Below are 26,350 nucleotides of genomic sequence, written 5' to 3' on the forward strand. Positions count from 1 at the left end.
AAATGATAAAGAAATTTAATCATTCTTAAAAATGTGTGTCTGAAGGTGTGTACACACATGCCTGTGTGTGGACATTCACGTGTACTGCTTGCAGACTGAATTGTGATCATATATATATATGTATATATATATTTTGACAAGTCTCAATTACTTTGAAGTAGTTAATCATCTTTACTCTTTGTTGAGATGTAAGTTGGCAGTGATTGTATTCTTCTAATTTATAAGATTTGGTCCACGTTAAATAAGGAAACAACTGAAGTAAAGGCTTCTTGCTTTCAGAGATGGCAAAACTCCTTCTGTCTCCAGCTTTTTCCCTCATTTGTTTTCTTTCAGGATTTCCAAATCAAGTCTGTAAGCTGATTGCCTTATTAATAAGTTATTAGTGATTCCAAATTAGTAAATAATTTCTCTGTAAAGAGAGCATGTTAAAAATACACCAGTTTCTGTCCTAAACCCCTTATTTTATATATTTCTGAAATAAATATTTCAATAGCTTATAACATTCCTACACATCTTCTCAGACAAAACTGAGTTGCTATGGAGGGATTCTACCATTGTATTTAATGGGCTATATAGTGTTTTCTTTGATGTACGTGATTTCATCTTCCCTGAATTTGTCTGATGGCTTTTGAGACACTGTAAACTTCTATTATCCAGTTTCCTGTAATAATGAGTTGCATAACTCAACCACATATGCTTTTAAGAGCTGTCTCCTGTATTTTGACCTTTTTTTTTTTTTCAGATATTTTCAATTTTGTTTCTTGAGAGTCATTGGACAGTTGACTGCATTATCCATGCTACTCATGATTTTATAGTCCTCTATCATGGGCCATTTCTTCTCTGGATAGAACAATTCTAACATCTCTCTCATATACACATTTTTTATTTTTTTTTTTATTTCTAATATTTCTTGTGTTCCATTGTACTGATTATTTAAAGGATCCAGACTGTACAGCATTCTAGATGTTAGGCCAGACTTGAGATTATTTCTTCTAACAGTTCAAAGTTTGGTTCTTTTTCTAGGAAGGTATTAACTGAAAGTATCGTAGATTGAATGTTAAAAAGAGTGTTTCAGGAAATTGGTACAGTCCCATCACATAGAAATTCTAGTACATAAAACAAGGAAATGCATGGAGCAGATCTGTTGCTTTGAACTTAGAAAGAGCAGAGGGAAAAATGCACATCAGGTCTATATGGAAGTGTTAGCTTATCTAACTCAAAACAACTCATTGGTTACTGGTCAGATAAACAGCTTGGGCTGTGCTACGAGGCAAGGTCATAAAAAGGAAATCCATCTGTCTCATATTGTTTCTCCAGTACTGCAATCACAAGGGTATCAAAATTTGTTAGGTGTTTAATATAGTTTAATATACTGATAGAAAGAATAATGGAGAAGGTATGGAAAAAAATCTGAATTCCTTTCTACATCTCTCCTGTGACAGGGTGTCAATATTGGGATTTAATTTTTGATTAAATGTTTTCTTTTTAGATATTTTAAATTCACAGTGTGATTAATTTTTGTCATCAAACCCAAAGACAGGGCAGATGGAGAAAAAAAATCCATCTCAGAAAATCCCAGACCTAAGGTAATAATTTGGCATTCCTTGGCTCCAGTTAACATTCTTCATCTAAATTAGGCCCAGTGGCAGGATATCGTTTCCACCTTTTTATTTTTTTTGTGTTTGTGGTGGTGTTTGTGTGTATGTGTGTTTTGTATTTATTTGTGTGTTTATTTATAGTATGTTGCTTATCTTACTCTGTAATAAATAGAAGTGTGATAGATTTCTTATATACGTATTAGCTGTCCTACAAATTCCTATATACTTAGGATTTTTCTTTCTCTGAAGCATTGTTTTAAAATGATACGCCTTTAAAAAAGGCACAAAAAAGTACTTTTTTTTTTTTTTTTTTTTTGCTGTCTGTCATAGCATTGCATGTTGCAGTGATGTTGCATTATGTGTAATTGATTAAAAGACATGATAACGTGAAGCAGAGAAGTGTCATGGCATGGAGACTCCAGTACTCCTATCCTTTAAAACTGGGTGCAGCAACTCTCTGGTGATTAAGAAATACTGTTTCCCTTGCCAAAAACAAGCACTTGTGAACTTTCTATTTCTATGCTGTCATAGTCCACTAAAAATATCCAAGAATTTATTTTAGGTAAGCAAAATACTTTGGCTATGGGAAGTCATAAATCCAAGGATCCTGGGCGTTGTTTATGTCACAGGAAAGTATTTATGATTTTTGATCACAGAGCAGTTTGTCTGCTCCAAGACTGCTTGAAATCAGGCATATCTATCTTCTCTCCCCTCTGTTTAAGGTGCTAAAGTGCTTTGTGTCACATGCTTTAATAATATGTATGAAAGAAATCTTTTTGACAAGTTGAAATGTTTCAGAAAAACTCACTTTACTATCAAGAATGTCAACTTAAAAAAAAAAAAAAAAAGAAAGAAAAAAAAGAAAATACCTAAGTGAGATTTTAAAAGTTAAGAAAAGACCTAAGTGTAACCATTGTTCTATTTTATTAAGCATTTGTTCTCTTGAAAGTTACTTTGCTATTTAATTGTCCATTTCATTTGCATGATATTAAGAATATTCTCATGGGTGTAGAGAATATGATCTCAGTTACCTTCGTGGGTGGTTATATATTGCAGGAATGCAGAAGATCTTTTGAATAAAGTGAAGAAATCATTTGGAGAACCCAGTGAGAAAAACGAAGATCTCAAAAATGAAGTCCGGGACAAGCTAGCAAACTACCACACCAAAGTTGATGATGCACGAGATCTGCTAAGAGAAGCTATGAGTAAAATTAGAGAGGCTAATCATTTATCTGCAATCAACCAAAAAAACATGACCATGGTAGAGGTGAGTGCTGACAAGTTGTATCCTTGGTTAACTTGAAAAGTTTGAAACTTTGCATGAACTATTATTATTATGATGTAACTATTATATCTTGAAACAAAAGATAAAAGCAAGACAAAAATGTTATTCAAATAGAACTAAATCTGAGATAATTAAAAGCAAACGTTTTCCTCAGAACAAGAACATGCATTGGCTTGTAAAAGGAGTATTACTTCACAGCTTTCTTTACCAAAGTACTACTGACTGCTTTTAAACATTAAGTGGAGGGTGCCATTGAATTCATTATTCTGGGGGAGGTTAAATTCATCCCAGTATAAGTAGTTGCGCAAAATTCAAATCCTGTGCTCAAGATTTAAATAAAGTTCAGTTAAAATCTTTGTCATGTATTTGCTCCTGGAAAGCTTGCACTTTGATCTCTCTCTCCAACCCCTGGGAAGAAGACTGAAGAGGATATGTGGATATTATGGAGTAATAAATCAAACTCTATCCTCTGTAGTTAGTACTTGTTATTAATGATCTCCCTCATAGCAGAGGGGTCTGCTTCTGATTTAAAGTGCAGAGACTCAAAGAGCACATTATACTGTACATTAACAAGCATTTAACCAAGATATAAAGAGTAGAGACAACTTAATGAAGATAAATGTTTCTACCCTGTTTATATCTTGATGAGTTTTCACCTCACGTACAATGATGAGGTTAGGGTTCCAAGACCTCAGTCTCAGCAGAGATTTGTGGGCTTGACTGAATTAAGGGAATACGGTGCCGTAAGGGAGTTAGGTGATCTCTGTTCTCTGCATTTCTTTCCCAAAGGTGAATGGAGAAAGGTTGGAGAAATTACCTGCTATCTCAGTTTTTTTAAATATTCTTTCCATCACAGTATGAAAGTGCCTGAAGGCATCCTCTCCAGTGGTCTTACCCACTACCAAGTGATTTTGAGCAGTTTTTTTGCTTTATTTTAACCTCTGTTTTGACCAAGAGGTCATCACAGCACCATGACTAGAATGCCATGGTCTCCTATCAGACTAATCTGTAATACTAAATGAATCTTATACAGGAAATCACCAGTTACTTATTTGACATTCATTCTTTTTATGCAATATGCAGTATTTTTACCAGATGGAAAATCAAGAATCCTTAGGTTGTTCTGAACTATTGTCTTTTATTTTACATTCATTAATTAGTGAAATGCCAGTGGATGTGAATTTCAAAGCTGCAGAATATTTTAATAAGTTCTGTCTTCATGGCCAGTGTAGATAATTGTCAAAATGAGAAACTTGCCCATCTGGGTAAGGATTAGGATTTCTAACTTCTTTCTGATTCATTTTGCCATAATACTACAGTCAGTTGCCTCTGAAAACCTACCATGTGAGAGGAGAGATACAAAGCTGGGGACAGGAGAAAGAAAGATATCTTATTTTAAATATGTTCTATTGCTGTAACTGTCTTCCCTCAGAAAGTTCTGAGAAGTCTGACCTTTGTGGCATAGTGAGAAAATGTGGTCTGTATTGGGATGTCAGTATTTGAACTGGTATCACCTTTTTATTAAACAACTCATATTTTTATTTTTGTGAACACATCCTGTAGAAAAAGAAGCAAGCTGTAGAAGATGGCAGGCAAGATGTTGAAAAGAGTCTGCAAGAAGGGAATTACATCCTTAATGAAACCAACAACCTTACAAATGAAATCAGCTTAGCTGTGGAGGTGAGTATTTTATCGTCCTTATATGAGAATTAGTAAAATAAAGCATCATTATGGAAATAAAATAGCTAATTAAAGTAACACCTTATTTTTCTTTTTATTAATCAATATTAGAATATTTGAATTGGAAGGAATAATTTTTCTATTGCTGTATGACAGAAAAGCTAAGCTAGTATATAAAAATGATTAAGTTTGAGATTTAAATGATTCATTGGATTGCACAAAGATTTAGCTCATCATTTTTCATGGACTCTACCTCCTTTTATATATGATATTGTGATTGTGGTACTGACTTTGTCTTTAGAATTGCAGATGCAGCAAACCTGTTCATAGTCTCATGGTGACTCTGATCTAGATGTAGATTTATCTGCACAAAAACTGTGCATATCAGAAGGAAACTTCAGAAATAATTTGTTGCTTGTGGCAACAATTTTAAGTCTAGATAGATTGGGGAGATGAGAGGATTGCACTCTCATTTTACATAAAATTTTTGAAAATTCTGCTTTAAGAGTTTTGTCAATGGAGTTTGCAGCTAAGGCTGGAAAAAAAAAAAAAAAAAAAAGAAATATGATTGGTTCCGGAAATATTTCTATCTTGCACTGCAAATTGATACAATGAATGGAAAAAAAAGCCATGTGGAGAAATGGGAAGGGAAACATTCTGAGACATCTTATTGGGACAGGAATGGCAGGTTTCCCAGAAGTATAGTTCTTACTCAGGTATTTTAATATTCAAAAATATATGGATCACTCAAAGGGTCATGAAACATAAACTTCTGTCCTTGGTTAGTTTTTACTGGGGGTATGACCACAAATTGTTATGACTATGACATCTACATTTAGGTAACAAATCCAAATTAGAGTTAGTAAGTACTTAAACTGTGCAGTATCTTAATTGTGAAATAACAACTCAGGAGAGACAAGTGGCTGGGATATATTGTTTTATCTCCCTCTGCTCTCCAGTCCAACCATTCCTGTATTCTTTCCATATTAGTTGCCTGAAGTGTTAATGCGTTGGTAAGTTATGAGATAATATCTCACAAAGAAAATATGTAAAGGGTTACAGAGCGCTTGCATTCATCTGATTAAAGATCTTTCTTATGTCATCTTATGTCAGTATGTAGAAGGTGTTGCAGATAAGATACAGTCAATGTCCGATCAACTGAAGGATAAAATAGATGACTTATCACAAGAAATTCATGACAAAATGCTTCCAGAAAAGGTGTTGCAAGCTGAGAACCATGCAGCCCAGCTGAATGAATCATCTGCAGTACTGGATGGGTAAGACAGCCATTCATTGATGATGATAAAAACACAAAGCATGTTTGTAAAGGTACTTGACAGAAATTGAAGGACATTCTTTTCAGACTTTGACATCCGTCATTGAGGATATACAAATATACAATGTTCTATATGAGTATGCAACTATACAGTTAAGTGAGAAAAGCTGAATTTATGTCTTTGATAAAAGTGTGGGGTTTAGATATGTCAAAATGAGACAGCAGCTTGAGATAAACCCCCAAACCAACAGGTAGGAGAAGTTTTTCCTCTGATTGACATTATCATTTCTGTTTGGCCAAGCTGTGGAAGGGACAGTGGAATGTCAGCTGTGGTAGTTTCACATTGATGGCTAGCTAAGCTCTGCTACATCACTCTCTCACCTCCCCTCCTCGAAGGAACAATAGGAGAAAAAGCTATGAAAACAGACTCAAGAGTTGAGATAAGGACAGGGAAATCACTCACCAATTACCATCACAGGCAAAACTCAGTGTAGGGAGATTACATTAATCTGTTGATAATGGACTTAGAGCAATGAGAAGAAAAAGCAAAATAAAAACACCTTTCTACTATCCACCCTTTTCTACCTCCTCCCCACTGAGTGGTGCAGGGAAATGGGGAATGGGGGTTGCAGTCTTTCCATAATGTTTTGTCTCTGCAACTCCTTCACAGTCAGTTTCTTCCCCTGCTCCAGCATGGGGTCACTCCCACAGAATGCAGTCCTTACTGAACTGATCTTACTGGGCTTCCCACAGTTTGGTTCCTCAAGAACTGCTCCAACATGGACGGGTCCCCTCTGGGTGGCAGCTCCCACCAGATCATCTGCTGCTGCATGGGCTCCTCCATGGGCTGCAGCATAGAGAACTGCTCCACCATGGGACGCATGGGCTGCAGGCGGACAGCCTGCTCTACCAGGGGCCTTTCCCCATGCCGCAGGGGAACTGCTGCTCCCTGCCTGGAGCAACTCCTGCCCTCCTCGCGCACTAACCTTAGGGTCTGCAGGGCTGTTTCTCCTACATTTTCTCACTCATCTCTCCCAGCTTCTGTTGTGCAGCAGTTTTTTTCCCTTCCCTAACTCTGCTATCCCAGAGGCCCATCCAGCATCACTCCCTGGCTCGGCTCTGTCCAGCAGCAGTTCCCTTTTGGAGCTGGCTGGAGCTGGCTCTGATCTGACATGGGGCAGCTGCTGGGCTCTGCTCACAGAGGCCACCCATGCAGCACCTCCACTACCAGAACCTTGCCATGCAAGCCTAGTACACTACCATCTATTGTTCTATATAGATGTCATTCCTACAAGTGTTTCTGAATGCACAAAATATACAATAGCAGAGATGCATGTTTGTTTTGCTTATCACTACGTAGGTTAACTTGCCTTTTTTAAGGTTTTAAAACTGTACAGTTGCAGGAAGTAGCATGCAGGAAGGAGCTGACCCCCACCAATACACAATGCATTACTAGAAGATTTGGGTGCATTGTTATTTTGAGTGTGGTAGTTGATGTGTTACTATTTGAAAAGTGTTTTATGATGTGTTAGGCAAAGTACTAGAGAAAGACAGATCCCTGTGGGTGCAACTGTGTGAATACTAAAAGACAGAACAAAACACACCATTTGTTTTGAAAAGTATAAATTGCTGAAGAAGAGTAGTCTCCTTGGTGGTACCCTAGTGCACAAATTTGTCCTTAGTCAAATAATTAAATGCTCAGAAATGAATCACAGAATCACAGAATTTCTAGGTCGGAAGAGACCTCAAGATCATCGAGTCCAACCTCTGACCTAACGCTAACAGTCCCCACTAAACCATATTCCTAAGCTCTACATCTAAATGTCTTTTAAAGACCTCCAGGGATGGTGACTCCACCACTTCCCTGGGCAGCCTGTTCCATGGATGAATGGATGAATTTGAGCAAATAATGGTCAATTGAACAGAAAGTTCTTCAGATGCATTATGTCATTCAGATTCTAGCCTGAGCCATAATCATGTATCAGGCAATACCTGGTTCTGCTCTACAGAGCACCATGTGAAAATGACATTAAGGTTGACATAGTCATTACATAGCTCCAGTATGATACTGGGCTACTTAAATCTCCATATGATACTTGCACAAGAGAAGTTTGGGCTTTGAGAGTCATGTTCAGTTTCTTTCCTTCTTGGCTAAGTCTGTGTATTCATTTAAAAAAAAAAAAAAAAAAAAGAAAAAAAAAAAAGGAAAAAATATGTGTCTGTGTTTCTCTTGTAAGCTGTTTCATATATCTTATGATGCTTATATACTGTAGTGCCCTCAGATATACTCTTGATTTACACAGCTTGACTTACCATATGTTTATTACTAGTGTTGATGTGAAAAAAAAAAAAATTGAACTTTCTCTTACAGGGCCCATTATGTGTTTTCATAAATATTGGTTAAAAGCAAGCAGTATATTTTTATTTTTAAGGTGACCATTTTGGTAGGAGACACTTGTCATGGTGCTAATTTGTGTACTGTCAGAAATCCTCCATGCTAACAGACCGAAATCCATCTAGTGGTTTCACAACACTGCCCCAAAATGGATAAGTGTGATAGGCAAAAATATTTAAACCTAAGTTCAGAAACTTTGTTTTCCATTCACAACTTTCACATTCCATTATATGAGTTAGAATTGCAGTTCCCTTTGTTTATATGACCACAGCCCTCCCCATAGAAGAATGACACTTTATAATGTGTCATGAATATTATTTCATGGAAAGACCCCCAGAAAAGGTTGTTTTGATTGGGGGCGGGGGGGAGGAGGGGACTTTTGTTGTTGTTTTTCTGCATTTAAAAAGGCAAGTAATAAATAGAAAGTGTAATTTGCAACACTAAGACAATATCCAAAGATCATGGATAATCTGCATCCTGGACCTGTCCTCAGTATAGTTTCAGGGTTTTATTTTCTCAGAAACACTGCATGAATAAAAAGCTGGGGATTTTGTGTTTTGTTATTGTTGTTGTTTAATGATTGACAGTTTAGCCTGTTGTTGTTGCTTACACCCTATAAAGTTACCTGAGACTTTAATATCCCAAAGACTTGTGAGCAGATGCTTAACACATTTCTTTCTTGCCAGCATCTGTAATTTTGAGGAAAAGGCATGGATTTATCTCTGATAAAGCATCTGATACTTGCAAAATTATTGGCTTCACATATAGTGGTCACAGTACTCTAGATACTCATTCTAATTTATGTTTTGAGGAGTACTTAAAATAATGATATTTGTAGTTTCCTGAGTAAAAAAGGTTTAAGGTTTTCTAGAAGAAAGCAGCTTTTGTAAATGGAATATGGACTGAACGATTATGACACACATCAGTTTTGTTGTGCACCTCTGGGCTTAAAGACTAGTGTCACACCTAACTACAGTAGATCTAAATCCAAATACAAAATACAATCCAAAACTATCCAAATACCAATAGTTGGCATGGAGGAACTAAGGAAAGAAGCAGATAAAATGTAAATATAAGAGCACTTTGCCTCTTTAACGAAAAGTTGACAAGACAAATTTTGAGGTAAGGGTTTTTAACTGTGTCAACTAGACTTTTTAAGGGTGTGCATATGTGCTTTTGTCTTAACATAGATCTTAGGTAGCTTAGGGTAGTGTTTAAGCCATGTTTACTGTGGTGCAGCAGTATCATTTATACTTCTATCTGGTCCAAACATCACCTTCAGTTTCTCAATATACACAATAAATAATACAGAATCAAATCAAGAACACTTCAAATTATATCTAAAAGCAAATTATTAAAAATTAAAATTTCTAGATTGGTCAGATACATAATTTTAAAGGAGAAAGAAATACCAAAGTCCTATGTCATCCTGCATCAGGATAAAGTTGTTTAGTTCATGCACTGACATTAAAGTCAAACTTTATAGCAATATGCAGTCTCTCTCTATCTATCTTAGGAATTCAAAAATATATCTATCCTCACAGCTGGCACTTGGGTATCTTTCAGCTAATACTAAATTTGCTGAAAAATACCATTTCATCTTACAAGAGAGATTGAGGGAGAGCTCCTTCTCTCAAATCACCCCCTAAGGCTTCAGATAGCATACTGATTGATGGTGAGGGTGTTCTCTTGAAAGTTAGAACATAGAACAGTTCATGAATTTAACCTAGGGAAAAAAATATATATATTTATGTATTTATCTATCCTGTATACAGATAGGTATTAGGACAGGCTTTTCTTCCTTATGCCTAATTGCCTGCTGATGAACAGACGTCACTGGTATGTGGAAAATTCAGTTTAGTTCCCTCCTAACCAGAGGGTATATGAACCATGTTTCTAAGCAGTACTTCAGCTACTAGCTAAATAGCTATGGTGGGCTGCACATTTCTCTAACAGAGTATCAAAAAAACTTACTCTAGCCTAGTGAGCTCCATCTGTATTTGAGGAAGGAGATAGATAAATATCTGTCTCTTTTTCTCTGTCAATAAATCTATCTCCCCCTTTCCATCAATAAAAAGTATTTTTTTTAAATGTTAACAGCAAAAGGAGGACCAGAGAAAACAATACTTGGAAGAGGATGGTCACCTCACAAACAGGGACATAGATGAAGCAGAGACATTTAATGCCTTCTTTGCCTCTGTCTTCAACACCAATGATGGGCTCTGGGACCCCAGGTGTCCTGACTTGGAGGACCATGACTGTGATAATGATAAACTTCCAGCCAACCCCGAACGTGTGTGGAACTTGCTGCTCCAGCTGGAAGAACTGGAAGCCTATGGGGCCTGATAGGATTCATCACAGGGCACTCAGAAAGCTGGCTGATGGTATTGTTAGACCTCTCTTAGCTTGTTTTTTTCAAAGGTCTTGGGAATCTGGAGATGTCTCAGTTAACTGAAAGCTAGCAAACATTGTTCCAATTTTCAAGAAAGGCAAAAAAGAATACCCCAGTAATTACAGGCCTGTCAGACTCATTTCAGTGCCTGGTAAAATTATGGACAAAATTATTCTGGGAATTACTGAAAAACAACTGAGGGACAAAGTGGTCATTAGTCATAGCCAACATGGGTTCATGAGGGGAAGGTCCTACTTAACAAACTTAATTTCCTTTTAAGATAAGGTCACCTATCTAGTTGACCATGGAAAGCCTGATGATGTGTTTTTTGGGGGGTATTTCAGTAAAGATTTCAATACTGTTTCTTGCAGTATACTTCTGGATAAAATGTCCAGCATACAGCGAGATAAAAAATGTAATAGCATGGGTGAACAATTGGCTGATGGGTCAGGCTCAAAAGGTTATGTTAAATGGGATTATATCAAGTTGGTGGCCAGTCACTAGTAGGGTTCCACAGGGCTCCATTTTAGGGCCAGTTCACTTTAATGGTTTTATAAATTACTTGGACGTTGGATTAAAAGGTGTTTTGAGGAAGTTTGCCATTGATACAAAACTGGGAGGAACTGACTCCATGAGGGTAGAGAGGCTGCCAGACAACTGGGCAATCACCAGCCATATGAAGGTTAGCTAGAGTAAATGTCAGATTCTGCACTTGGGAAGGGGCAATCCTGGCCATACATACAGACTAGGGGTCAAAAGGCTGGAGATCAGCCCTGCAGAAAGGAATATGAGGATTTTGGCCAATGTCAAGCTGAATCCGAGTCCCCAGTGTTCCTGGGCAGCCAGGAGCATCAACTGTATCCTGGGGTGCCTCAGGCACAGCACTGCTGGCCAGCTGAAGAAAGTGCTTGTCCTGCTCTGTTCAGTGCTGACGTGCCCTCACCTTGAGTACTGTGTGCAGTTTTGGGTGCCACAGTATTAAAAACAAACAAACAAACAAACATAAAACTATTAGAGAGCGTGCAAAGGAGGGCTACAAAGGTGGTGTAGGGTATATGGGTGAAGATGTATGAGAAGCAGATGAGGTCCCTTGGTTTGTTAAGCCCAGAGAGAGCAGAGAAAGCTGAGGGGAGGCCTCATGGCAGCCTGCAGCTCCCTCAGGAGGAGAGTGGAGGGGTGGACACTGAGCTCTGCTCCCTGGTGACAGAGACAGGACACGAGGGTACAGCATGGAGCTGGGGCAGAGGAGGGTCAGGTTGGATATTAGTAAAAGGTTCTTCAATGGAAGAAGATGCTGGGCACTGGAACAGGCTCCCCAGACAAGTGGTCGGGGCACCGAGCCTGCTAGAGTTCAAGAAGCATTTGGACAAAGCTCTCAGACGTAAGGTCTGATTTTGGGGTGGTCCTGTGGTAGACTTAGGTGGTCCAGGAGTTAGACTTAATGATCCTTGTGGGTTCCTTCCAACTCAGGATATACTATGACTGTATGATTCTATGATTCTAGACTCTTCCAGGAATGATGCAGAGGCAGCCCAAAGGAAATTTATCTCCTTCTGTTATCTATGCATGGAGTCCAGGGAATATACCCTTTGTCCCCTTAGTATTTTATTTTGTATTGTGTAGAAATCATTAAACACTCATTGAAGCAAGTATTCAAACCCAGCTGTCCCGATTCTCCAGAGAATAGATTAGTTATGAGGTTAGGGAATTAATTTCAGTTTCTTCCATGCATTCTGTCTCAATGACTTAAGTATTTTGTATAGGCTGAAGCAGGACTAACCCCTGCCTCCCTGACATTACCATATGCATCAATGTCCAGAGCATTTCCCTGAGAGGCAAAGATCCAAGTTGACATCCATTCTTGTCCAATTCAAGCAGTGAATTGGACCTTTTTACCCTTTTTCAGGGAAAGTAGGATAGGCATTAAGATATAACATGTTCTGAGAGAGATGTCTTCAAGTTCATTCTGTATGTGCAATACTTCTTTGTAGAAAATATTTGAATATGTCACATGCAGAGAGTGCAAGAAAAACGATTTCTCTAGTCTGGTGTCTAAAAATTCCCTTGAAAGTCAGTTAGCTGAGCTCTAACCCCTGCACCAAGAATATTATTTGTTTATAATTATCTTTTAATTTAATTGTAATTATTAAAATGGAGCGTTTCATATAAATGGAACACTCCATTCAATATGAAGTATTATTGGTTATGTTTTTCATTTTGGTAAGCGAAATGAAAACTGAACATTTAGGATTTGTTTTAGATAATGAGATTTCTGTGTTTGGAAGCCAGACCAAGAAAAGGGTGATTCACACAGACTGCTCTAAAATATCCCTATGATGGTGTTCCCCATGTTCAGACAGTTCAAACTTCAGTGAATAGCCTGACTCATCCCGTAACCTATAAACCTACATTATGTGTATGTTATCCATTATAGTATATAATCTACTGTATGGTAGATAATAGTAGATAGTAAATTTATATTTATGTTATATATAAGTATTTAGATTTATAAATCTGTATATATAGAGATTTACAGATTTTTATATATATATTAAAGAGTATATAATATCTACTATGTATGTATATCTACTAAAGTGTGTGTATATCTGTGTCTATGTAATGTATGTATATAATATCTACTATTTATTAAGCACTGCACTGTCTTATCTCAGTGCCTGATCCATTTTTATTTCACATAACCTCCTTGTTAACAAATGTTATTTTTCTGTGTCTTTTTGCACAGATGAAATATGAATTCTCTTACATATATAATGCCAGAACTCCTGAATTTTCAAGTGTAGTATTGCTCTCTAAAGCAATGTCTTAGAAATAACCTTAGAAATAAAGGCTGTTGGGTTTGAAGAAGTAGGCTACTATATTCTATTGAGCTCTGATAGCAGGTTTAATGATGTGTTTACTTTTTCCATCCCAACAGAATCCTTGCTGAAGCCAAAAACATCTCTTTCAATGCCACACTTGCTTTCAATGCTTATACTAACATCAAGGATAACACGGATGAAGCTGAAAAAGTTGCCAAGGAAGCCAAGGTTCTTGCAAATGAAGCTATACAAGCGGTAAGAAAAAGAAGTAAATCTGGAAGTAAATAATAATAATTATAAGAATATTATAGATATATAATATAATATAAATTTTCAGAGGAAACAGAGAACTTTTAAAAATAGGATTCTAAGCTAAAGCCAGTTCTGCTGCCTGAGTCATAATGAGGAGCTTGGCTCCATAGACCAGAAAACATTCTGAGCATAGCCAGAATTGTTTTTATACCTAATTTTGAAGGAGTTAATGGCTAATTTGTAGAAGCTGGTCAGAGAACAATTGATGTGCGCTTCACAGGCACACAAAAAATCACCAAGGAAATTACAGTATTATATAAAATAGGCAGACCCTGTATTTGATACAGAAACATACAGGTGAACAGAAGAAACTTGCAGTTAGAACACTTGCATGTGCAAAAAATTAGCTTGCAGAGAGCTACTTCGGTCAAATAGATTGCAAGAACAGTAAAAGCAACAACATGCTGGAAAAGTCTGTATTTTTGAGATGGATAAAGTGATTTAGTTGTTGCACAAATATTTCAATATTTTTAGACAGTTTAGATTGGTAACTTCTGTTTCATATAATACGAATTACTACATGTATATTTCTCTCTTGATGGGAAAAAAAAAGTCACCTCACATATTAGTGTATGCTGGTTCTCTCAATAGTTATTTGTTTCTCTAGAACTGCTAATTACTCTGCAGAAGTAAATAAGGAGTTCTGGATTATTGTGTTTTTGTTTTTTTTTTTTTTCTGTGCATTTACATTTAATACAGATATTTATCCTTTGTTTCTTTCATGATTAACAGTGAATGAAGCAGGCAGCTGTTGTAAGGATTGAGAAGGGAAAAAGAAAAAAAGATACATATAGCAGTCAAGAAAGAAAGCGAGCAATTACAGTTTGACTACAAATGAGTATAAATCAGATGGTGAACTAGCAGATTATACCATGGGGTGAAAGTGGATAGATAGTTTGAAAAGGATAGAGGTGAAGAGATGGACAATATTATGCAAGTGAGTAGCAAGGAGAGACTAAGATACTATTTGGGTGGGGTTTTAAGCATCTCGTCTCTATACATTCATTAGATGAAGCCTGTTTATGTTCTTTGCTGTATATGTGTAACAGGGGTAATAGGTGTCTAGTTGATAAAGAGGAAAATGGAGAGAGCTACTGCCTTTTAAACATAATTGGCTATATAGAGAGATAATCAGTGGTTTACCATCATGCTGCTGCAGAGCGAGGTAGACTTTACACAGTATTTGGTAAACATGTTAGGATTTGGGGCCAAATTGAAAAAAAATGTGAAGTTCAGTCATTGTTTAACCATTCTATTTTTATTTATTTATTTATTTATTCCTTAATGGAAAGAGCCAGATATTTGCTTGTCCTAGTTCAAAAGTTTAACTGCTAAAATCAGTAAATCAGAAAGAGGCTTCTCTTTCTACAAGGAGCTTACTTGTAGCTGAGCTTTAACAGGACAGGAGTGCCCCCATGCTGTCGTGCAGCTCCATGGTTCAAGCACTAGCCTAGAAGGCATCATTTGTGGATTTGAACCCCTTCAGACTAAGCAAGTCCTAGAAACTGTTCCCTCCTTCTCAAGTAGGTGCTCTTTGGGCCAATGTATAGAAGACAGAAATAATCTCTTTCTGCTCCTTCTGGAAGATAGAGCCATATTCTTTTCTTTCTGAAAGTACCTGTGGGTGCCGATCTTTTGTAAAGGACTCTGATCTGCAGAAGCTAGCAGATAACAGAGGAGAGGTCTGAAGTTCACCTGCATCACTGAACCTAGCCTTTCCTAGCAAATGATAGTGTTGGGTCTGTGGAGGGAAGGTTTTCCAACAGTAGCAAGCTGGTGCATAAACTAGAAATGCTAGAACTGGGCTGAGTTTTAAGTTCGACCCTGCAAGTAACTGAAGTAAACAATATATGGGAGCCTCAGTGATATATCAGAATTTGGGGTTGTTTTTGTTTTTAACAGGAAGATTAGTTTGTTTTTAAATTAAGCTAATGTTGCTAAAGGCAAGAACAACAACAACAAAAAAATGCTTAAAATCCGTCGTGATTACAGGAAGCCTGATAAATGACTGGGAAAAAATGTATTAAAAATATGACAGAAAAATTCCTCCTGAGCTTTTTATGATGGATTTCCTCTCCCCTTTAAAAGAAAAATAAATTTATCACAGATGAGAAATCTCTAGCATTCAGGCAGCTTCAATACCCCATTACTTAGCCAAGACAGTAACTGACTGAAGAGTAGAGTCATGTTAACAAACCCAGCTTGTGTCTCTCAGATCAGAACTATAGTTTTAAAACACATCTTGAAGAAGTAATTTTCTTCTTAGTCTTTTTTAGACTAGTAACTGGAACCACAGGTGACATGTTAAGTGTTTAGGGTCCTGCTTGCTTCTTTTCTTCTTACTCGCTTTGTAGTGGCACCCAACATAACTATTGGGGTGCCATTACACTCAGTGTCCTGAGGTGCAATTCATTCATAACATCTTGGTACTTCAGAATTCTCAGCTTCCCCGAGACTTCTCATTCTTTCTCCAAGATTGTGAAAATGAGAGTAGCCTTAGCTCTCACGGAGGTGAAGGCATCTCAGAATGTAAATGTATGTGAAAAGAAGATCCTTTATTTAAAAAATAAGGCAGAGCTGTTTTAATGGATGTGAATTAGGACAAAAAACAACTTACAAGTGTAAAGGTGAATTTAAGTATTTGATCCTCAAAACTGCCCCAGTGGATTTGCATATGTGCTTGGAGCTGTACCTCTTCAAGTGACCAAAACTACTGACATGTCAGCAGGTTTAGGCACCATAATGCCTATTTCATGCTTACATGCATTCATGAAACCTTGGGAAAAAAAAAAAAAATCCCTCCATACTGCAAAAGCCCCAGCAATTCTTTGTCTGATACATGTTCAGACCGTGCCCAGCATGTGCTGAGTCTTCACAGAATGCTGTGGCCATTGCTAATCTAATTCAAATTTGCAGCCTGTAGCCTTATCCCTGTCAATGTGCATTCAGTGATTCGCACAGCCATCCCTGGGAGATCTGGAGGGATCTTCTTCATCCCAAAATAGTTCTGTAATCCACCAGGCTATGTGCTGAACTGAAATAGGAAGAACTTCTTTACCAAAAGGGTTGTTAGACATTGGAACAGGCTGCCCAGGGAAGTGGTGGAGTCACCATCCCTGGAAGTCTTTAAGAGACGTTTAGATGTAGAGCTTAGGGATATGGTTTAGTGGGGACTGTTAGCGTTAGGTCAGAGGTTGGACTCGATGATCTTGAGGTCTCTTCCAACCTAGAAATTCTGTGATTCTGTGAAATCTTACTTCTTCTGCAGAAGGTGGATCATTTGGCAAGAACAGAGTTCAAGAGTCACTGAAGTAGTAGAAAAAGGAAGACATGGGATATTTTTTCCTGAATTCATTCCTTACCCATAATTATTGCTAATTATGGATTTATAGAGCTTTTCAGTAATTTGATACATGTTTTTCTTTTGGTGCTAAACCTTGTTAAAATTATTGCTAACCCAAGGAAAGGAAGAAACAGACCATTAAGGATGATGTATGGTTTCAGTGGCAGCATTTTGTATTATGTTATTATAACAGCACTTATGCCTCTAACCCAAGAATGAGATGGCATTGTTTGAATACATAATGAGATCCCACTCCTGCTACAAGATGCCACAAGCAGTCAAGCTGCACAAAGTTTGTATAGGGCAGGGGGTGTGGAGGGAAGCACAGAGTGAGGAAGTTACTGTCCCCAGTGTATGTACACTCTGGAACAGATAGAATTAGAACTTAGATTCCTGAGACACTGTGGTTTTCCAATTTGTCTTGAACCATGGTAATTTTTTACTTTTTTTTTTTTTTTTTTTCATTTTTACAGCAGGTGTACCAATTTAGAAAACAATATAAAAATCCCTTAGCTGTCAGTCTTATTAAATCATAAAAGGATTCATCATGACCCAAGCTTGCCGCAAGCTGGGCATAAACTTTACCTCACACTGCCAGAAAATATTTGTTTTTTTCATTATTGACTTCATCATAACTCAACATTCCGTGAGCCGGAAGAAAAGCTAGCAAAAAAAGTATGTTTTGCATTTGATTTTTTTGATTAATCCTCCCTTGCAGAATTATTTGAAAATTAATATAAAATAAAGCTTTTAATCAGTACAAGTGTATTTGTCTCTGAAGGGCCTTTATGCTGAAATGTGTTTCTGACTAATTGCCAGCCCGGACCTATTTATTGTCCCTGATTTGATATTTGATATGAAACTTCTTGTTTTTGCATTGCAAATCTGGCCTTCCAATGTATTTCTATCGACTATAAACTGCTTTAACAGCCAGTCGACCATGCCTAGTAATTTAATAATAACAACAATCATTATTTTTGAAGTCCATGGGCACATGGACCTAAGTTTTGATGCTAATGGGAAAAAGAATATGTAGTAGTATTATCTGATTTGACAGGTGCATCTGCTACAAAATCTGGCCAACTGTTCTTCCTTCAGGAGCAATCTTTTGCTTAACTGGAAAGTCATTTTTTTGCTGTTGTTTGCTTTTTTCTTTTTTTTTTTTCTAGGGTTATATGTGTTTTTCTGTTACCGGTGCTACTTATATTAAGTGATAAAATCTATTTAAAAAAAAAAAAAAAAGGTATTGTTGTTTTGTTGATCTTTCAAACATATTTTCTGTTGATATGGGGAAGAATTTATAGTAGGAACAGCTTAATAGTTCAAGTGTGCTTGGCAGTCATATAGGTCATACTTCATAAAATCACTTAGCCCATGATGAAAGCTGAGAATAAATTCAGATCCCATGACTACAAGGAAGAAGTATGGTAGATGTATCCCAGTGACATGGCCACACATGCCATGAGATATACCTTTACAAAAAAAAACTTTATTCTGAGTTTTGTAAGTATCCAAAGTGTTCTTTAAGATTTTTAAATGAAAAAAAAAAAAAAATAGACAAGTCCCATACATGGTTCTCAACGTTTCATCAAAAAACAGCAAAGATTCAGTAGTATCACCTCTGGGCTTACTCATTATGTAAATAATGAATAGTAATAATAACTGTGTAATTTAATTGACACATATTTTGAGTATATGTATCTGCCCTGGAAAATGAAAAGTAGCTGCTGCTTAATTGCATACTAGTTACAAGGCTATGACCCATGACTAATATAGAATGTTATCTGGCTGTCAAGAGTATTCTCACAGAAATGTACTCAGTATGATGTATGACCTGAGTTCACTCTTACAAACTGAACAGTAAGTGGTTCAGAACCTAGAGCATTTTCTACCAACTGAAAATACTAATCTAATTTAGAAAAATCATACTACCAATTGATCAGTCTCTGCACTGGAGAGAGATGTTTTTTCAAAGCAAAGATCTTTAAATAATATGATATGTAGAAGGATGGATATTTAGTAATAAAACTCTTTCAGATTAACTGCAGTTTACCTTTTTAAACTCAATTTCCTTTGTAGCATCTTTACTATACTGACCTAGCAATTACAGTTCTTGTATTTAACCATGAAGACAGCTCTGTTCTCTGAGAATATGGAACATCAGATCCAGTCTGGCTTCTAAAGGTATTGTAGCAGCTCTTAGGGAGAAATACTGTAGCTGGAGGAAGAAACATGTTTTAAGTTGAAAGATTTGTTTGTTATGGACAAAGTTCTGTTCCTAGAGCAAATCTCTTTCTGTAATGATATAAACATTTTCTCTTCTTATCATAGTCATCACTGGTATTCCAAAGGAGAACTGGCTTCTTCTAAAAACAAAAGAAAATGAATTAAAGGAAATTATTTTTTAGTCTTTTGAAGACCAGTGTAATGACAATGGGATATGATTCAGAACACACTGAAGTTCATTTGAATTTAGAACATTCACTTAGATGGTTTTCCTGTATCTTTTATGACTTGAGACTTTCCTGTATCTGTGACACTGCTTGTTTGTCTGCAGACATCTGGTCCTCAAGGATCGTTGAAGGATGACGCCAAGAGCTCTCTTCAGAAAAGCTTCAGGGTCCTTAATGATGCCAAGAGGCTAGAAAATGATGTTAAAGGTATGTGCAGTATGTGGCATTCAGGTCCATTATATACTAGAAAAACTTTATGAGACTGTTTTACTTCCAGTATGAATAAGCCATGTCAGAAGAAAAAAAAAAATATTTCTAGTTCAGTATCTGTTTTTAAATTGAACAATGTATTAATGAAAAATATTCTATTTTGGGTCTAGGCATATTACAGGGATGCTTGTCCTCTTCTGGGATGGGAAGGCTGGAAAAGCTAGAACCTTAGTCTTCTCTTGATGATTACAGTAAGGTTGAGAGTAAGTGGGAATGAGAGAGGTATGAAAATACAGGTTTTGATTTAGTAAATGTTCTAGCAGAAAATTAGTACAAAATCCAGCACAACATTACATTTTTCTTCCTATTAATACAGAATTAGGGTTTAAAATACCTGTTAATGCAGAATTAGGGTTTACAATACCAACCAGAGATAGCACATTTCTTTAGGATGCTTATGGGGTTGTGACAGAAAAGGGAAGTGTGGGGATGCAGGATGAAGATGTTTGCCAAATAGGATGATGGGAGGGAATTGCTAAGTATTTTCTTCAAAAACAAAATTAAAACATTTCTCTGGACAAAACAGATGAGTTTTCATACACAAACACACAATATTTCTTCATTCTTAAGGTTTAAGTATGTGGCTAAATGCAGCTCAAATTATAAAGTTTGTAGATCTCAAACCAAGTACTTCAATTTGGTGCAAATAAAACATCTTTATTTTTCTGCACTTTTTTCATAAATACTGTTTGGTGAGACATAATAATTGATAATTCAGATAAGACTGTGTTTATAATGTACCTGATTATTTTCTCCTTGATAAATGAGAGTATTATAGTTGAATGCCACAGTGTGAGAAAGTAGGGCAGTAGTCAGGATAAACACAACAAGGTGCTTCATGCACATATGAATGCACAGCTGCAGAAATGCAGAATGAAGAGCAAGTCTGTGTAGTAGTTCCATAGAATGAAAATGAAGAAAATCATGGATCACATGCTGGTTCACAGTGGATGTCAGGTAGATGTCGCAGGGGAATGCATGAACAGGTGAATGGCTTTCCAAAACACATGAAACAATTTGTCCACAGAGTGGAAGGGTCACTTGTGCCTTAGCACAATTACCGTCTGCAGTGCTAGGTACTGAACTTACGAAGGTTGAGGTCATTTGCAGATAGTCTTGCAAACATCATGAAGACTAAGTGGAAGTGTAGAGAAGGAGAAAGATTGAAATAATTTAAAATTGTAGACTGAAAAAGAGACAAATAAGTAGGGACTTATTCTTCAGTATTGCCAAGGTTTCTCCAAATAAGATTGTACTAACATATCTTAAATTGTGCTGTTCCAGATCACATATTAGGAAAATCTTTCTTGTAATTAAAATGTAGAAGTACTGGAATTGATTGCCTGAGGGGGATTTGACCTTTGAAAATCTTTGAAAACAGCTTAGGCAAACATCAGTGAGGAATGACTGCTAGTCAGAAGGAGAAAAATTTTCTTTGGGCAGACATTTGGAGCCTATGATTCAATGATCTTTTGAGCTCTTGCACAATCTTGCAAACAAAAGCAGTTTGTATGTTGCATCATTATCCAGACAGATTGTTTTATAAGTCTTCTAAGAAAATACTTATTGCTGTGCTAATGAAGCATCTGTTTAACAGTAATCGTCAATTCTTTCTCCACAGAAGTCTTAGAAAGGAGCTAAAAAATATTTCATATTTCAGTATTTCAAATGAACCTGAAGGGAAATAAGCATCATACGCTTTGAAATAGGCCAGCATTCTGAGTTTCACAACTTTGTGAAAAATGTTAAACATTGTTGTTTGAGTACCTTGTTTTTACATATACAAGAGAAAGTGATTTAAGATTGTACCATCTTTATGCCACTAGTATATTAAAGTGTTAGAGGAATATCAATTAACCAAATCATTCATACAGCTACTTTTGAAGGTAATTCATACAAATACTGTTGTGTTTTGTTTTGTTTTGTTTTGTTTTAAGTAATCTAGATAGAATATGTTTAAAATGATAACTTCATGGTTTATTCCAATTTAGTACACTGTAATCCCATCTCTTATGTTTGACATATCTCTTGTGTTTATACATATATGTATATATTTCAAAAAGCTTGTTTTCAGTCAGTTTAGCTTTTGAAAAATCTTTTCATACTATATATGTTGTAGTTTAATCTGATTCAGTTGGCTGAAGTCATTGTGCTATAGCACGGTTAACATGGGATTAACTATAAGGACAGGTATAACACTTTCTCACTTAAATGAGAAAACAGATCTAGGATTTGGAAGAAATAAAGAGGACAAGATGAAAACAACTATGATATAATATTTCTTGCTCATTATAGGAGTTGAAAATTAATCTGTTTTGTTTGTTTTTTTTATTTCATGCATCAGAACTAGAAAAATCACACGCAGTAAATATTCCAGGTTGAGATTTAATCTGCCTGTCACAGAGATGATGCCTGAAGCTTCCATGTCATGCTACAGTAGTTAAAAAATATTTTTTATTAGAAATAAGACAGATTTTTATAATAGAGCCCAGTCTTTCGGGTTTTAATATATAAAATTTTCATTGGCCTCCTGGGAGATGCATTATAAAAACCATACAGCATGAAGAATGAGATCCACATAACACAGAGTCATCGTTTGACTATTACTATATTCTCATTTATTTTTGGCAGTTCTAGGATTTCAACTTGCAGACTAGTTAACAAGTCATCATAATGTTTAACAAGGTCATAAGACAAAAATTTTAATATGGTCATTAATTACATTTCAATATCATACAAAGTTTGAAAGTTTAAAAACATTTTTTTCCTCGGAGCTGCTACAAGAAAATAATAAGTACCAACAGTTTCTAGTAAATCTTGGATATATATTAGGCTTCCTCTTTATTGTGACTTTACTGCCAGATTCAGTACCAATTTAGGGCCAGAGGACCATGTTTCAGTAAATACACCACAGAAACTCATTGAACTGCTAGGTGAGACCAGTGGGCAAATTTAAGTAATATGGCTGAAGCAGAAAGAGTGGGGATGCTGTTTGTGAAGAAAGCAAACTTCACATCTTTCCATGGCTGGAAATGCCAAAAAGGCATTTGTACACCATGGTGGAATCCATAGCTTTCTGTGCTCCATGAATGGTTACCTCAGAGTTATCATGTGCTCTGTAGAGCATAGGGACCTGTTTTCCAGGCCAAAATCAAAGACTTTGAATATATATCAATACTATGCTCCCACAGGGCTATCCAATTTAACTCTGAAAATAAATAAATAAATAAATAAAATATTACAACCTCAATAAGACATGACTTCAGAGATTTTTGAAAAAAACATGTTATTCTCCAATTTTAGTCCAGTGAGAATTTCAGTTGATGTCCATTTCATAATTCAGAAGTGAAGGTCTAAGCATCCTAAAGATTCATAAAGCAATCCTCATGCAAGCAGGGAGCAGCAGTGCTTATAAGATAAGTAGTAGATCTTTGTCTGTGGTCTTGCCCCATGCTGAAGGTTAATGAGATGGAGTTTCCTAATGTTCTCTGATATGACTTAGATATAACGTGCTCCATACAGATAAACATTCTAAACTTTCCAGTATGCTTTTTTGTATCTGATAAAACATAGCCATGCTCCACAGCTTGACCCACAGAGATCAGTTAGTATAATGCCCAGAATGCAGATACGTAAAAGTAAAATGCAAAAACAGATTATTTTTTTCCCTACTCTGCTTTTTCTCCAAAGTGATGGTGTTACTAGTATTATGAACATAATCTCTTCTGGATGACTTGATGTTTCCTGGATGGAAAGCGAGATTTGAGTGTAAAACTAATAGATATTTTCTACCGTTCTTACAAGCCACCCTGTTCAGAGTCTCTACTGAAAGTGAAGGATGGATGATGGGCACTCTATAAAAATCTGCTAGACAGAAGTGATCATTAGTTTGAAATTTCTCTGCCTGCACTACAGGTAGTACATTAGTTAAAGTAATGAAAATCCATAAGCCACTCAAGTAATATATACTCCAGAAATCCAGGCTGGGCTATGATAGAGGTGGGAGTGTTTTCTTGCTACATTATGACATTTCTGTGATTTGTGGCCAATTACACTAGTTATAAAACGGCTGTTAATCACAAAAATGCTTTATATTACCACCAAAAACTGCTGAAACAGTCCTTACAAAGCAAAGCTTCTGACAGAAGCTATTAAAATGGAGATTTAATTCTTTCTTTCTCTGTGGGGCTAGGTGTTAGAAGAAATAACCCTGGTGGGAGAAGCAAAATCTGTGTGTAATGCTCTGTCTAAGGAGTTTTGAAATTTTGGCTACAAATGAGTGAATGCTGCTGCCTGCCAGCTTCATTCTCTCTGTGCCTTGAGGGATTTTTAGTTTGCCAGGAGCAATTTTTCTTGCTGATAATTTTGAATTTACTGTTTTAAAAATATATTTGCCCAGTGCAGATTTGAGACGATATACAGGCTTCAAAAATGATCAGTGAAAAGGAAAAATAAGATATATAAACTACTCCAGCTGGAGACTGGTGTCAGGTGACTACTGAAATTCAGCATTCATGTCATTTCTTCTGCTTAAGAATTGACAAGTTGAGGGGGTCTTGTCCTGTCTGACAACAAGTGAATATTTTTAGCCAAAATACTTTGTAGATGATAGGCACAGCTATATTCCTTGATTGTGTATTTGACTCTGGTTTGCATTGTTGCTGCCCTGGCATGTTGCATTTGGCAAATTATTGCATAATATTCATGTAAATGCTAATGCTGAAAACAGTCTTTTTAAAAAGTTAACCATCATTGGCTGCATTTCTCCAGTTACATTTTTCCCCATTTATTCATAAGTCTTGCTTGGTTTTGAGAGAAAAATTTAGCTTGTGGCCCATCACCCTCTTTACAGGATGAGACTGAGGGGAGCAAAAATGCTATTTGCAGGATGCAGAAGCATAATAAAATGGTAGATGTGCAACTGTCAGTAAATTTGTGCAATATCCAATCAATAAAAACAGCTGCATGTATTGCTCCTCAGGAGATTTCAACCTTTATTCTGTTTTGGGGGGCATGCATTGGGTAGCGTGTCTTTATAATTCCTTTTTGGACAGTCCCATGGAAAACTACATTAGGCCAAACTCTCAGAAGATGCCCGTTTCTGCTAGTATTGCAGTGGTGACAAGAAATCAGTAATTAACCAGTGCCATGTATGTATGTGTTCTTCAGAGATTTGTTAAAACTTGTCTCTTGTAAAAATAGATCACCCCATGCAAGTGATAAGTAACTCATTTCTTAACAAAACATATGAATGTAGGGATTTTTTTTTGACTCACTTCAGTTTTTTCACTCAGGGAAAATGGGTAATGATTATTCTGTAATGTAGTGTTTTATCAAGGAAATAGAAACAGAAATTGAAAATCAGATTAACCAAACCAGAAAATATATGAGTTCATACCTGCAAAGTCAGTCAAGATCGTCCTTACACTTTAGGGTTTAATTTTAGTGATGCATTTTTTGTAGATTTGAACAATATACTGTATGTTGATTGGCATCCTGTGCCATTTCCGTGCAGAGCTAATTAAGTGGAAACAGGAATGACATAAATTTCTCAGGATATTTCTCAACCTACACTTTAATGTGAATTGACAGGGCCTGGTATCTTTCAGTGCAAATCCACTAACCTCTTCCAAGTCAGATAAACTCTGTATTTTGGAAAAATTTAGGCTGTAGCCACTCATATTATGCCTAGCCTCTATGATTAACTGGATAATCTCAGGCCTTCTTATGGCTCTAGGATTTCTCACAAATGCTAATAATTAAACGATGAGGAAAACCTGAAATGAAGTCAGTTCAGTTTGTGATTCATAGTCAAAATTAGCTCAGTGCTTAATGAAGAGACTGTCTGGGTCTCTTCATTAAGTGTGGCTCTCTTCATATAGTCTGTGTCTCTTCATATAGCGTGGGAAGTTTCTTCAAAATAAAGCTTCATGTTATGATCATTGTGCAAAATGAACAATTTTCTTGAAAAGCTCCCTAAGGACACTTATTTATGACTTTATTATTTTAATATTAAAAAAAAAAAAAAAAAACAGTGAAAATACATTTGAGAAATTAAAAGAAAAAATATTAAACACAGGGTCTCGGTATTCAAATTGAGGAGTTCTAGGGAAACTTCAGTTATTAAAATCCATAAAAATTGCTGCTATGGTTACAAAGCTGAAAACAGAAGTCTGGAAACATGATTCTTCAGAAATGTAACCAAGATATAATTAGTGTAATGTTGGATCTGGCAGAGTAAAGAGAAGAAAGAGAGATAATTTAAATTAATTTAATGCAAAAAAGTTACTGTAGCACCACCAGAAATGAATAAAATATGTCAGGAATATTAATACACTTTATAAACACTTACATTCCAAAAAGGCACCAGAGACACCAAAGAAATATCAGGCAGACTATAATTTCAAAATTAAATGGAAGAAATTAAAATATTTTTTTCAGTATTATTACTTAATGATAAATGAACTCAGGTAAAGCCACAGAGCATTTAAGGTCAGACTCTCATATCTTCACCCTAGTTTAACATC

General features: G+C 36.2%; 1 protein-coding gene across 11 annotated transcripts in view; it reads left to right on the top strand.

Annotated features, from left to right (window-relative positions):
- The window catches only part of LAMA2 (laminin subunit alpha 2), a 376,777-nt gene that overhangs the window by 294,061 nt on the left and 56,366 nt on the right, over nt 1–26,350 (top strand). For all 11 annotated transcript variants that reach the window (XM_084516212.1, XM_084516216.1, XM_084516217.1 and 8 more), the window contains 5 exons: nt 2,655–2,865; nt 4,447–4,563; nt 5,677–5,840; nt 13,562–13,700; nt 19,658–19,760. In XM_084516212.1, coding sequence (XP_084372338.1) covers nt 2,655–2,865; nt 4,447–4,563; nt 5,677–5,840; nt 13,562–13,700; nt 19,658–19,760 — 734 coding nt within the window. The remainder of the gene's footprint in view (nt 1–2,654; nt 2,866–4,446; nt 4,564–5,676; nt 5,841–13,561; nt 13,701–19,657; nt 19,761–26,350) is intronic.

The sequence above is a fragment of the Aythya ferina genome (assembly GCF_964211825.1).
Source record: "Aythya ferina genome assembly, chromosome: 3".
In the NCBI taxonomy this organism is placed as follows: Eukaryota; Metazoa; Chordata; class Aves; order Anseriformes; family Anatidae; genus Aythya; species Aythya ferina.